The sequence below is a fragment of the Trachurus trachurus genome (genome assembly GCF_905171665.1).
Source record: "Trachurus trachurus genome assembly, chromosome: 5".
Classification (NCBI taxonomy): Eukaryota; Metazoa; Chordata; class Actinopteri; order Carangiformes; family Carangidae; genus Trachurus; species Trachurus trachurus.
The window spans coordinates 18,505,864-18,518,642 of record NC_139896.1 but is presented as its reverse complement, the minus strand read 5'-3'; the positions used below and the strand labels follow the sequence as shown (position 1 = coordinate 18,518,642).

Below are 12,779 nucleotides of genomic sequence, written 5' to 3'. Positions count from 1 at the left end.
GACACTGCAGCCTCATGTTCTATGTATATGGGAACACGACTGATACACAGACCATCTTATCATCTTCATCTTCATCATAATAATTATCGTGTTTATATTTGTATGCACTAAAACAAGAAGACATTAAAAATTACCATTAACTTAAGTCACACACATCCAAATCCGTCAAAGATAATCACGGTATGATTTTTATTGTGTATTGCTCAGCCTTAACATTCACAAAGCTTGACCTTGTGTTTGTCTGTGTAGCAGTTACAGATTAGCCTTGATGTAAGATGTGTACACACTCCGACATCCAAGTCAGCTACAAGACCTATTCACTGAATTTAAATAGCATTTATCATATGCCCTGCAGACATTATAATGTAGAGTTGAGGTGTGTGAATGAGTGTGTGCGCGTGTTCTGTGGGGATGTGTGGATAGCTCTCATCAATAAAGGTCAGGAGAGCAGTTTGCTGTGAAGCAGATTAGACATAAAGAAAAGAGGGGGATGGGTTTTCTCCTCCTGAACGAACCATCAGCTTCGGAGCATGTGGAGCCGTTCTCAGCTCTGACACGGGACTTCAGGAGGGGGGGTTGGGCTAATATGTCATATAGCATAAAGCTGTGATACAAAAATGTGATCATGTGAAGAATGGGTCATTGTTGGCTGTGTGATGTTCACTTCATACCCAGTTGTCCAATTAAAAATCCTTCATTAAAATGGTTCTTTGAACTGAGAACTGCTGGAAATGAATTAAACATCTTTGATGCACAAACATATTTTGTCTGGTTGTGATTGCAATTTTAAAGCTTGTTGACCAGAAAAGAAAAATCCATATCCGCAATGACGGAAGTATGTTATTCCAATCAATTTCAGAGGGTTAGGGTTAGGGATAGGGAAGGGGATTGTACTAATATTTTTTTTAATATAATTTTTAATGTAATTTATTATTATTACTTATTACTATACTATATACAAATATGTAGCTTTTTTATGTTTTTCCTCACTTCTTGTGTGCATTGATCTACAAATGCTTCATGGTTAAGGGTATCACAAAAAGGTTACTACAAAATAACTACAGTATTTCTTAAGTATTACTATGATATTACTACAGTATCATTCAATATTATATGAGAACTCACTACTTATCTGTAAACTCTGTCCTCATTTTTTCAACTACACCTAGTACACCCCCGTAAAATTTATTGACTGTATCCTGCAGGCTGTGACACTATGAAGGTGACTAACAAAATATAATCATTGATAATAATGATACTAAAAATATAACACAGTAACAATGCAAAGTGCCTCACTAAAGTATTAAATAAACAAAAAAAGGACCTATTCAGGTTCTGTGAGCAACCAGCAGGACACTATCAGCTGATCCAAGATCCCCTCCTCCTACAATGTCAGTAAACTATTGATGTACGAGAGGTCTGGGTGGAGTGGAGTCTTAAAGTCAACAATAAGATTTTTAAATCAATATATGTATATGATATACAAGATACAATATGATCAGAAAGCTAAGGCAGGAGAGCCATACACACACACACACACACTGTTATAGTTGGTAATTATTGACTGGTGTATTGATTAATCAGCTGATTTTGAAGCTTCTTTTAGAGACACGACAAAGAGACCGAGCCAAAGAGGAGAGAACTGATCTGAAATGTGAGTCCTTGTGTCCTGTGTGTGTCCTCTTGAACTATGAGCTGAGCTTTCAAGAAGTGACCGATTGATTTTCATGAAACTTTCTCAGGAATAAATAAAATCCAATCAGATGATCATGGTGGGTGTGGAGACCCCATCAGGAAGAGGTCACTGGGTTATAAGGGTATAACACAAAAGGTCTGTTAGGAAAAGTGTGTGTGTGTGTGTGTGCGTGTGTGTGTGTCAGATCAATAGAGTATCAGAAGTGCAGGGGTGAAAGGTCGAGCTTATAAAAATGAGGCAGAGAGACAGAGGACAGAGCAGCTGCAAGTGTGTGTGCTCGCGTTTGTGTGTGAGAGCCAGGTGTCCTTGCTCTCTCTGTCTCAATTCTTTTTTTTTTTTTACAATGCAGAAACATTCATCTTTGCCGTGTCTGTGTGTATATCTGCTGCCCAGAGATATGGACCAGTCTGTTCTGATGGGTAAATGTGACTAATGTGATCAGCTCCAGCTGCACACTCATGGTCTCAGCTCGAAAACTCATTAAAGCTTCAACTGCTCTGAAACCTGCATCATCTTTTAACTGTGTGATAACAAGTTTAAAACTAGCTTAAGACTGAGTTAAGATTTAATTATTTTTGTTTACTTGATTTTTGTTTCCTGAAATCAGTAACTAGGTCTTGAAGCAACAGCAGCAATATTGCAGAGCTTGTTCATGATTCTAAGTTTAAAGGAGTTCAAAGTTAAAAGGTTAAAAGTACATCGAAATTTAACAGATCTCAAATGTGGACTTTTCCAATGATGATGGTGACCGCCAACAAGTTCAAATACTTCATCCAGCCTCCACCTCCTCCACCATGTTGCCCTCCATTTAACAGAACAGCTGTAGTAAATGGTGAGTGTGTGTGTGTGTGAAATGTGCTAAAATAAAAACAATCTGCACAATAACCAAACTTCAGTCATGTGCAGATTAAATGATATGATTGTGACCGGGCTGTGGTTTGAGTTTTTTTTTTTTAAGATTTAAAGAATAAGACTTCTTTCACCATGTGGTCTTGTCAAAATAAAGGTCAGGACCAATGTTGGAAAACATGTACAGAGATGATTATGTACTGTAACATACAGCAGTGTACATGCTGATGGTTTTACAGTCGGGCCAAGGACCTTTGTTATCCATCAGAGGCTTCTGTCTCCACCATGTTTCCTGTCTGTACCTCACAGAAACAATCTAATGGACTTTAAAAGCACGTTTCACTTGTCATAAATTCTATAATTGTCTGGCCTTTTGCTGAAAGGCAAGAAGCATCAGCTTTTAACTTGATGAGGCAGACTGGAGCAGCCTCTGTGTCAGCGGCAGACAGTTGAATGAGTTTGTGCGAATGTGAGCTAAAACACGGATACAGGCTGAGCTCAAATTCAGACACTTCATCCTTCTGAGACCGAGTGTGTCACAGCAGCAGTGTGACTGCCTGATGCGTTTTGAAGGCTCTCTCATAGGACAACGTGTGCAGCCTTTATTTCAGCTCTGCTTTCTCTGTGCAGGGCTCCAGACGGCCCCTAAATGGGGGCAACCAGTACATTGTAGTTTTTGTTTTGTTTTGTTTTGTAACACTTTTGGAAGGGACGACTCGGAGAATCTGCAATCTGTCATTACAAGTGGCAGGGCAATGTGTGTGAGGATCATGAATGGAAAGGAAATGTGAATATTTGGTTTGCAAGTTGATTTTACGGTGTGCGCCCATAAATTTTCTGCTTGTGCCCCTACATTTTTAAGTTAGGGGCCACTGTGCTCCTTGTAAAAAAAAAAAAAGCCCTGCTGCGGCTAACAGACCACACCGTCATAGATCTGAAGGATGCTGCCCATGGACGGTGACACAGCACCAGCCTGACGCCACATGGAAATCTAATAATTAGCCTCCTGCATGTGCTGTAACATACTGAGTTAGTTTGTGTGGGTTGATTGACAGCTGACTCACAGTCTTGTGGGACTTCGATGGGTGTCGCTTTGTGCCACAGCAGCAGCAGCAGTAATGACACGAGAGTCAGGGCCGCATGCCCGCCCTGCCCCAACATCTCTCCCCCTTCGATTAGCTCGCCTCTCCCCTCGCCTCTCCCGATTGGCTAGACGGTTCTCCTGACAGCTGCGCCGACGACCTGTGAGCGCAGAAGCGGAGACAGATGGTTAGGATGGACACACAGCACAGTGCACCATACAGTATACACAACGTGTACAGTAGAAAGCGTCTGTGTGCGTGTTGAGTGTGTAGCTGTGTATAAGTGTTCTGGCACGAGAGAGTGTGTTGACTATGGCCTACATTCACAGCTGAGTCCCTGTGGCTCCCCAGAGAGAGCAGCCTGGAAACAAAGCCAGAGAAGCTCTGATTCTTAAAGTGGATCACGCTCCAGTCACAGGAAAACACAGACCGTCAGAAATGTGGAGCACAAACTGGGATGGAGAATTTCCAGTTCACCAGTCTGTAATCCCTCCTGTGCCTTTGGTTCAGGGCAAAATCTAAAAGACCCCCTGGCTCACAGGTGTTATCTTTGTGTAGATTAAATAACTGGAAATATCTTTTAACGAAATGATGGTCCTGTTTCTCTCCCCTCTCTCTCTTTTCCCCCTTTCAACAGGAATCAGCTCCTCTGATTCAGCTGAGCAGCGACCGTCGTCCCGGCTGCTCTGCTGACTGTTCGTTTTTAGAAAAGCTGACGCAATAAGATTTAAAGAGCTGTAACACTGGACAAAAATATACAATAAAGTAGAATAAAATACAAACACTAAGCACATCAACTGATACACACGTTTTTAACACTGTGAAACTTTTCAAATCTCAAGACTTGATCTGTCTCTGCACTGTCCCACCTGATGAATCCACTTATGGACTTTCTAATGCTGAGAGGTCAAAATGAAAGGAACTGTTTTCCAAATGTTTTGTTTGATCCAACAAACAGAAAAAAAACACTATCTATGATTTGTTGTTATTCCCATTAACATTATGATATTTTACATCTCAGCTGTGTTTTGGTAGGTCACACCTGTGACACAGTTACTATGTCATTTCAGAGCTAAATGTTTTCTGTTATTGAGAAAATGAAGAACTGATCCCAGGTCACTGCTCTGAGGTTTTTCGTTCATTCCCCTGCATTCACATCCAGGGTGGTTAAAACTACACAACCAACCACCTGAGTAAAAGCTCCCTTCCTGCACATGACCGATCTTTGATCACATCTGAATTGTTTGGCAGCAAAAATGAAGGCTACAGTACGTTCAGTTGGTCGACTCTCTCTTGAGAGAGAGCGTGTAAATGCTTGAGCTACAAGCCAAGAGTTTTCTAATTTACCCCCCACCTTCTCCACATGACAGCAACCACACCAGCACCACCTGCCCACTGTTAATCCTCTACTTTTTTTTTCTTCTGTCACACTGTGATTTGAGCACTTGTATCATTTGCACTCTCTAAGGTATTGCTGAGTTGTCTTTTAAACATCCTGCCATAAATAGAATAATCTGTCTTTAACCTACTGCTAATTTTTATTTACTGATTCTTCTATTTTCTGACCGTCATCATGAAAAAACAATAACCAACAAATAAACCAAACTCAACACGCCTTTGAAAACATATAATCAATAAACTTTCTTCTGATCATTATTACCAGATGCTCTGCTGTGTAATGACTGTGACTGTGTGATAACGACACAAAATGTTTCTCTCATACTGAAACACAACAGGAATGGGTCATAAACGCAGTTTAGTTTGATGTTGTCTCTTTAACTAAAGCGGTGCAACAACACAACAGCGGGGACACAACAGCTTTTTGGCCCGAGGGCAGTTGTCATCACCCAAAAACCTGCAAACACCTACCACACACACACATTATGCACAAACCATCTGGTGGCACGTCGATCCCACTGTATTCAACTAAACAGCTAATCTGCCCCTGGGGAGCCGCGGCCCCCACATGGGCCGGAATGAGGAGCCAATCACACACACACACACGCACACAACAACATGAATGGATGCAGATCAAGAGGGAGGTACAGTACATAGTTACACATGGATGAAGACACACCCCGACACACCCTCATCTCACTCACACACACACATTTCTCTGCATCCCAGCTGTTGCGAAACCTGACCGGTATCACCCTATCGCTGTTAATTACTGACTTCTTGTAACACACACACACACACACACACACACACACACACACACACACACACACACACACACACACACACACACACACACACACACACACACACACACCAGAGCCACTCAAGAAGAACAGTTGAAAAAAAATAAGAAGAGGAGCACACCAATCAGTCCGATGTAAGCCTTTAGAGAGAAACCTGATTTAAATTGCAGATCTACACCCCGCAGAAAAAAAACATAGAAAGAGAGAGAGAGAGAGAGAGAGAGAGAGAGAGAGAGAGAGAGAGAGAGAGAGAGAGAGAGAGAGAGAAAGAGGGAGACAGAGAGAGATGAGCAGTGAAAGCTCTGAAATAGGTCAACAGCTTCTCTCCACATGTGGAGGCCTCGACACCCTGCAGTACGAGAGCTCTTAGTGAGGCACCGAGACACTGTTTATTATACAGTGTAGATAAAGCTAAACCAGGGCTCAGACTGTGAATACTGTGGACTCGGCTCAGTTTAGGGGAGGGTTTCACAGCTACAGCGGCTCAAGGAAGCTGATTTCAGGCAGCCTGCCGGAGATTTGAAGGAATTGTGGGAGTTATGTGAACACTGAGGAGAGAGACATGTTGTGAAATGGGGTCAAGGTCTGTAGATTTATTGATTATGATAGAAGCTCTGAGGTCCATTCCTGCTCCAGGTGGTTTAGATACAGGCCAGCCTCGCTTCTTTCTTATTTAACTCATTCATTGTTTAGGCAGCGACCGGCAACCACCTCGCCAACAGCACCAGAGCATAAATAAATGATGTCAAACTAGGTGAGAAGTGACAAACTCTGAGTCAGTCGTCCTCTGCTGTGCACAGGACAAAACGAGGACTGGTGGTCGTGTCAGTTGTCCTCTAACCCTGTGTTAGTCAGCTGCGGGGTTGTTTCACATTTTTTAGTTGCCCTGACTTTGTTTTGCTGCTCATGTTGGGACACAAGGTGACCTAGGTTAGAGTTAGCTAAGGTTCACAACCTCAGGCTCGTATTAGCATCACACACTTATAGAAAGATACAAATGTTAACCTACTTGTAGAAACTGCAGGGAATTTACATATATTTGCTAAATTAAACATTTTTTTCTTCACTGTAGATGACTTATTTCAATAAGAGGAACTAACATTAATGGCATTAACAAGACTACAGACATTTTAAAGTCTGTTGGGGTAAATTACATTTTTTGGTCTTGTCTGGCCGACTGCAGAATAAATCAATTAATCTTTAAACCCTGTTTCTTATCTCAGCCCTGACAGGTTTCATATTTCTGAGGAGAGGCCACTTAAAATTCCTCCTCCTCTGTGAGCAGTGAAGAAAAAGCCACGATTAGTATGATTGAAGCTCGATTATTACAGCTGCAAACTCGACTCAACCAATCAGCTGCCGAGGGTTTTCATTTCGGATTATTTCATCGATTCAAAGGCTTGAAAGGAACAAACCACGAACAATAACTGGATCTCCAGTTTCATTAGAAAAATAAAAGGATCTGCTCTCTGACTGTAGACCACTTTTACTGCAGACACAAGACGCACTGGAAATGTGGAGTTCCTGTGTGAACAACAGCAGGGATGTGTCTTTTATTTACTATTACGCCTTTTGCCTTTTTTCTTTAACCTTCTGCAATTACATGAAGTTCATTGTTGTGCTTCCTCTTTGTCCCTCCAGAAAGAGCATTCATATTCAGTTATGCCCATCCCCACATGTATGTGAGTGTGTCTGAATGTGTGCTCACTGCTCACACACACACACTCACACACACACACTCACGCAGCATTAGTACCAGCTGCGAGTGTTTCATTGTTCCCAGCACAGGGAGATTCCATTAGAGTCTCTCTGGATGTTGCTGAGTGCTGCTGCACGTCAGGGACAAAACACAGAGGATACAGTGATGAGGAGGTGAAGTCATGTTGGCTTACATGTACATTTTCACTCTGTGTTTTATTGTGTAGTGTGTGTGTGTGTGTGTGTGTGTGTGTGTGTGTGTGTGTGTGTGTGTGTGTGTGTGTGTGTGTGTGTGTGTGTGTGTGTGTGTGTGTGTGTGTGTGTGTGTGTGTGTGTAAACACGCCCCATAAATGTCCATGCCTGTTAACACAACAAGTTTGTCCCTTTGTGTGTATCACAAAAGTACTGAACCTCTCAAAGTAAGAAGAGAACGAGTCAATTATAAATTCTTATTTGTAACTTTAGCAACACAAATGTGGGTTTTTGCTGTGAATATTTTCATTTTTCATATATATAATGAAGGCTCCTTTTTCTCTTTGCTGTAGGAATCCACATAATTGTATGAGCTTGGTTTAGCTACAGTAACAGTTGTTTTCTTAAAAGTTTAAAAGAAACATGGCATTTCTCCACTCCAATCGTCTGTTTTTTTTCTTACTTGGTTTGCCACTTCTTAACATGACGCCTCTTATAAATGATGTATAATAAAGCATTTTATTATTTATTTACTGTTTATTAGTAACTACTAACTACTATCTGAGCAATTTCATTACAAAATACATCTAGGAGGGCAACAGGGCAAATCCTAAAAATAAACGCTGGACTTTTTTATTATCTCTCTGATGAGTCAGTGGCAGAGCTGGAGGCACCAACACTTAAACTGCCCCCCACACACACACACACGACCCATCTGACCTCCACACATATACCCCAAATGCAGCATCACCAATCCTCCCAAAAATAGCCTTCCACCCATCACATGCAATTACCCTCAGCGCTCCACCTCAGAAATGGCACTGCCGTCGCGAGCGCTGCACACACACATAAATACTGCAGCAACTGTATGCATCCACCAAAAAAAAAAAAAAAAAAGGTGGTGCATATTTATGGAAGAAAAGAAAAATCTTTTGTTCCAAACTGATTTTTTTAGTCTCAGACACATTTCGATAACGTCATTGTCACTGTTCATGACTTGGCAGTAGTTGCGTTGGAGCATTGATGTACAGTACATTATGTACATTAGGCCGACTTACTTTGCTGATGTGGACACTTGTCTTCTGTCTGTCCACCCACTCTGTCCTGACCACTGAGCAGACCTGGTGAGACACCAACAGAGGAAATCATCAATATTAATACATACAGGTACATACAGTGCAACTGAGTTCAGGCAGAAAGCATCACACCACAGCCTCCGCTATTATACACAGTAATGTATGTGAGATGTGTGTGTGTGTGTGTGTGTGTGTGTGTGTGTGTGTGTGTGTGTGTGTGTGTGTGTGTGTGTGTGTGTGTGTGTGTGTGTGTGTGTGTGTGTGTGTGTGTGTGTGTGTGTGTGTGTGTGTGTGTGTGTGTGTGTGTGTGTGTGTGTGTGTGTGAGAGAGGTTGTAGGTCACAGAGACAGAACACGGTAAGAACGGCTTCAGAGAGACAATGCGGTGAAAGACATCTGGAGACTCTAGTCAGATGTGCTGACTGCTCATTAGTCTTTGTTAGCCTGAGCACAGGAAGAAGATACGGTCGACAACAGCACACACACACACGCCTCAGGACTGTCTGCATAAGTGTTATTTCTCCACTCGTGTGTTTGTGCTTTCAAAGAGCTCGTCTGTGCGCCAGCCGCTGCCCTCAGGATCACAGGATGCTCTTTCCCTCTTTCTTTTTGTCCTTCTTGCCTGTGCTGCTACTGCTGCTGCTGCTGCTGCTGCTGCTGCTGAACACAATCTCTCCCCCACATGCACACACACAAACAGAACAACACACGCAAACACACAGACTGCCTTGAGGACTGTGGAAAAGCCTCTATGGAAAAAGAAAACACAGGAATACCAACACAGTTTGTGCAACAGTGAGGAAAAAAGAAAAAGCTTCAGTCAGTACAATGAAACCGATCACAGTGCAAACTACAAACACACACAGGTGCAATGATGTGATACTGAACTTCTGGAGCTGTCGGTTACATGTTATACAAGCCTGTTCTTAAAGAGATTTGGTCTTTACTCAGGTATGAAGTTAAACATTCAAAGTCCTTAAACCCACATTCACTCATCACAGCATCAAGAAGAACAACACTTACAATGAAAGCTGTAACATCATAAAGCTACAGTGTACAGTTTCTTACTGAAAATATCCTCCGAAGCTTAATTGAATGTGGAGAGGTGCTGTCAGGGCCTTTTACAGCTGTGCACTGCAGACAGATGTTCTCCGAATGTGTCCATTATAGACAATCAGAGGATGCCAGTTATTGCTGACTCACAGGTAAAAAGCTGTGGATTCCCAGCCATTACCTGTGACAGTGAACACACCACAAGACGTATACAGTAGACGCGAGGGAGCGAGCAGATGGAGGTTTGATTTCCAGAACTTTACTCCATCTGATGACTGCAGCGTTCACCCAGTGTGTGTTACAGCTGTACAGTACGCCCCACTCTGAGTACAGTATGGTACATCTTGAACATCTGGGGGAAGAACTGTTTAACTGGGTTAAGTGCTTTGCCAACGGGTATGGTAGCAGTTTGGCCTACTTGAGGGGAGTGTGTGTGAGTAAGAGACTCTGCTGCTTACATCTCTATCAGCAGCACGGTCTCAACTCTGAACCTGACCCTGCGTCACCCTCACAACACAGTCTACAAACCCAAACAGATCAAATTCATAGTGACAAGTAATGTACGATGCTGTAATGTGCTGCCATATACTGTGCTGTACAACTACTGTATCTAAAAATGATGTTTTGTCTCACTGGTTCAAGGCCACTGTTTTGTTAGAGAGATGACAGAGTAAAGCATTCAGCCTTTTCCTAAGAGTTCTGGTTGACTTTTTCCATTTTGTAGCATAATTTTATCATTTTAGAAGTCGATTACATTCCCTTGACATTTTCTATCATGTTGTCTACATTGTGTTTGTTCGTTGCCTTTTAATGGATGACCAGCTACACCTCCTGTGGACCGAGCACCTCCATCAGGCCTCTCACAGTCTCTACACTCACCAACTTCAACTTGTGGCATTATCATTCATTTAACATTTTAACATGTAGTAATGAAGTCTCAGCCGAGGATGAACTCAATTATGTGAAGAAAAGCTTTGGCTGTAAAACAGTGACTCCCAGTGAATGTGGTGAACCAAGGCTGGAAGTGCTCTACAACATTTGGTCTTAATACGTTTACAGCACATTAAGTCCGTTCTGTAAATCATCCTCAGGTCTCAGCAGATTAGATTTCTCTCAAATGAGCCTGTGGAAGATGAGATCATCTTACCACAATCTGATCTTCTCAAGTGTTAATTGCGATGCCATTTTCAAAACAAATGCTAATGTGACATTTGTAGTTGCATTTTATCGTATTAGATTTTTTGTAACTGTAAGTCTATTAGTTTGTATATTTCCTTTATTAGATAGTTATAATAAAAAAAGTATAGCTCACACACACTAGAGTCACACCCACATCTGACTCTAGTGTTATTTAAAATGAATCAACAGAAGATGTTAAGCTGTATCTGAATAAAACATCTAAACAGACTGTAAATAATAAACTGAAGTGAATAAAAGTGAATAAAAAATGACTGATGTTGATCAAACATTTCCCAATGCAGCTCTCTGACCTGCTTTCAAAAGCCTCGTGGGGCTGGAAGGAGCGTGTGTGACAAAGTGTGTGTGTGTGTGTGTGTGTGTGTGTGTGTGTGTGTGTGTGTGTGTGTGTGTGTGTGTGTGCATTGGCTGGTTGGTGTGGCCACTTTGATGTCCAGTCTATCACCTGCTATTCCCTGCTGATCTATAACATATCCCGCACTCAACAACTCACTAATGACTGTCCCTGAGGTGTGTGTGTGAGTGTGTGTGTGTTGCCCAGTTATAACTCATGTTGTAGGGACAACATCAAGTCCCTATAAAGTAAATAATTAAATGTTAAGATGAACACATGTTGTAAGGTTAGGAAAAGGTCAGTGACGTCCTCTGAAACGATGAAGACAAGACTGTGTGTAAATTGTGTATTACAGTATAGTGTGTATATTACTTCCATCCCTATACAACTTCAACCTCCTTTTCACCCTGCAGCTATGACCTTTGAACCCAGTGCATTACATTACACACACACACACACACACACACACACACACACACACACACACACACACACACACACACACACACACACACACACACACACACACACACACACAATAAAAGGCTCATGCACACACAAGAAGGTCACGGGTCACATGCTAAATAGGTTGTGTGTGTGTGTGTGTGTGTGTGTGTGTGTGTGTGGGGGGGGGGGTGTCGGTGAAGTCTTTCTATGACAGTGACATCATTTCCTCGGTATAAATGGTCTTTAAAGGGGTTGCCGTGACAACCACTCTCAGGAGCTGATGGGATAATTGGGAGAAGTGTGGGAGGTGTGGGGTTCATGTTTGTGTGAAACGACATAATGAGTCGTGTTTGTGTGAATCCAGTTTGAGTGCTCGGCACAGAATCATTCTGACTGTGGTGTTCACTGTTATTTGTTTTATTTGTACCAGATGGTTTAATTGTTTTTGACGATTTAACCCTAAAAACAACAGATTTTGTTCTTTATTATCCACTTTTTCTTTTAAAAATATTCTTTAAAAAAAGCTCTTCACTGACAACCATTCATTTCATGTCATTTCTGAAAACCCAACCCAGGCAGAAACATTCAAACTCTCTCATGCTGGATAATTTATAACAGTGACTATGACAACAACATTATCTCTGTGTGGTGTCCCAGCTGGAGGCATGAACTCTGACTTGTATCGTGATGCGTTTATGTGCTGGTGAGGGGCTCTGAAATCGGAGACAAGAGCGCAAATGAGGGCAAATCCAATCACACACACTAAAATACACAATTAGTAAACATGTCCCCTAACAGTCACTGTAGCTCAACATCATAATGGCTGGCTGGGGATCAGTGATACAAAGCAGCAACGACCCAATAAGGAAAGATGCCATAGAGAAATATGTCAGTTGCTCAGTTTAGTTTAGTTTATTTCATTTCTTTTCCTTTTCTTTAATTTCTCTCATT

General features: G+C 41.9%; 1 protein-coding gene across 3 annotated transcripts in view; it reads right to left on the bottom strand.

Moving 5' to 3' along the window:
• The window catches only part of nfasca (neurofascin homolog (chicken) a), a 73,661-nt gene that overhangs the window by 47,031 nt on the left and 13,851 nt on the right, over positions 1–12,779 (bottom strand). For all 3 annotated transcript variants that reach the window (XM_083970984.1, XM_083970985.1, XM_083970986.1), the window contains exons 2-3: positions 8,781–8,843; positions 3,610–3,787 (exon numbers count right to left, since the gene is read on the bottom strand). In XM_083970984.1, the coding sequence (XP_083827110.1) occupies positions 3,610–3,706 (97 nt within the window). In that variant the 5' untranslated portion in view covers positions 3,707–3,787; positions 8,781–8,843. The remainder of the gene's footprint in view (positions 1–3,609; positions 3,788–8,780; positions 8,844–12,779) is intronic.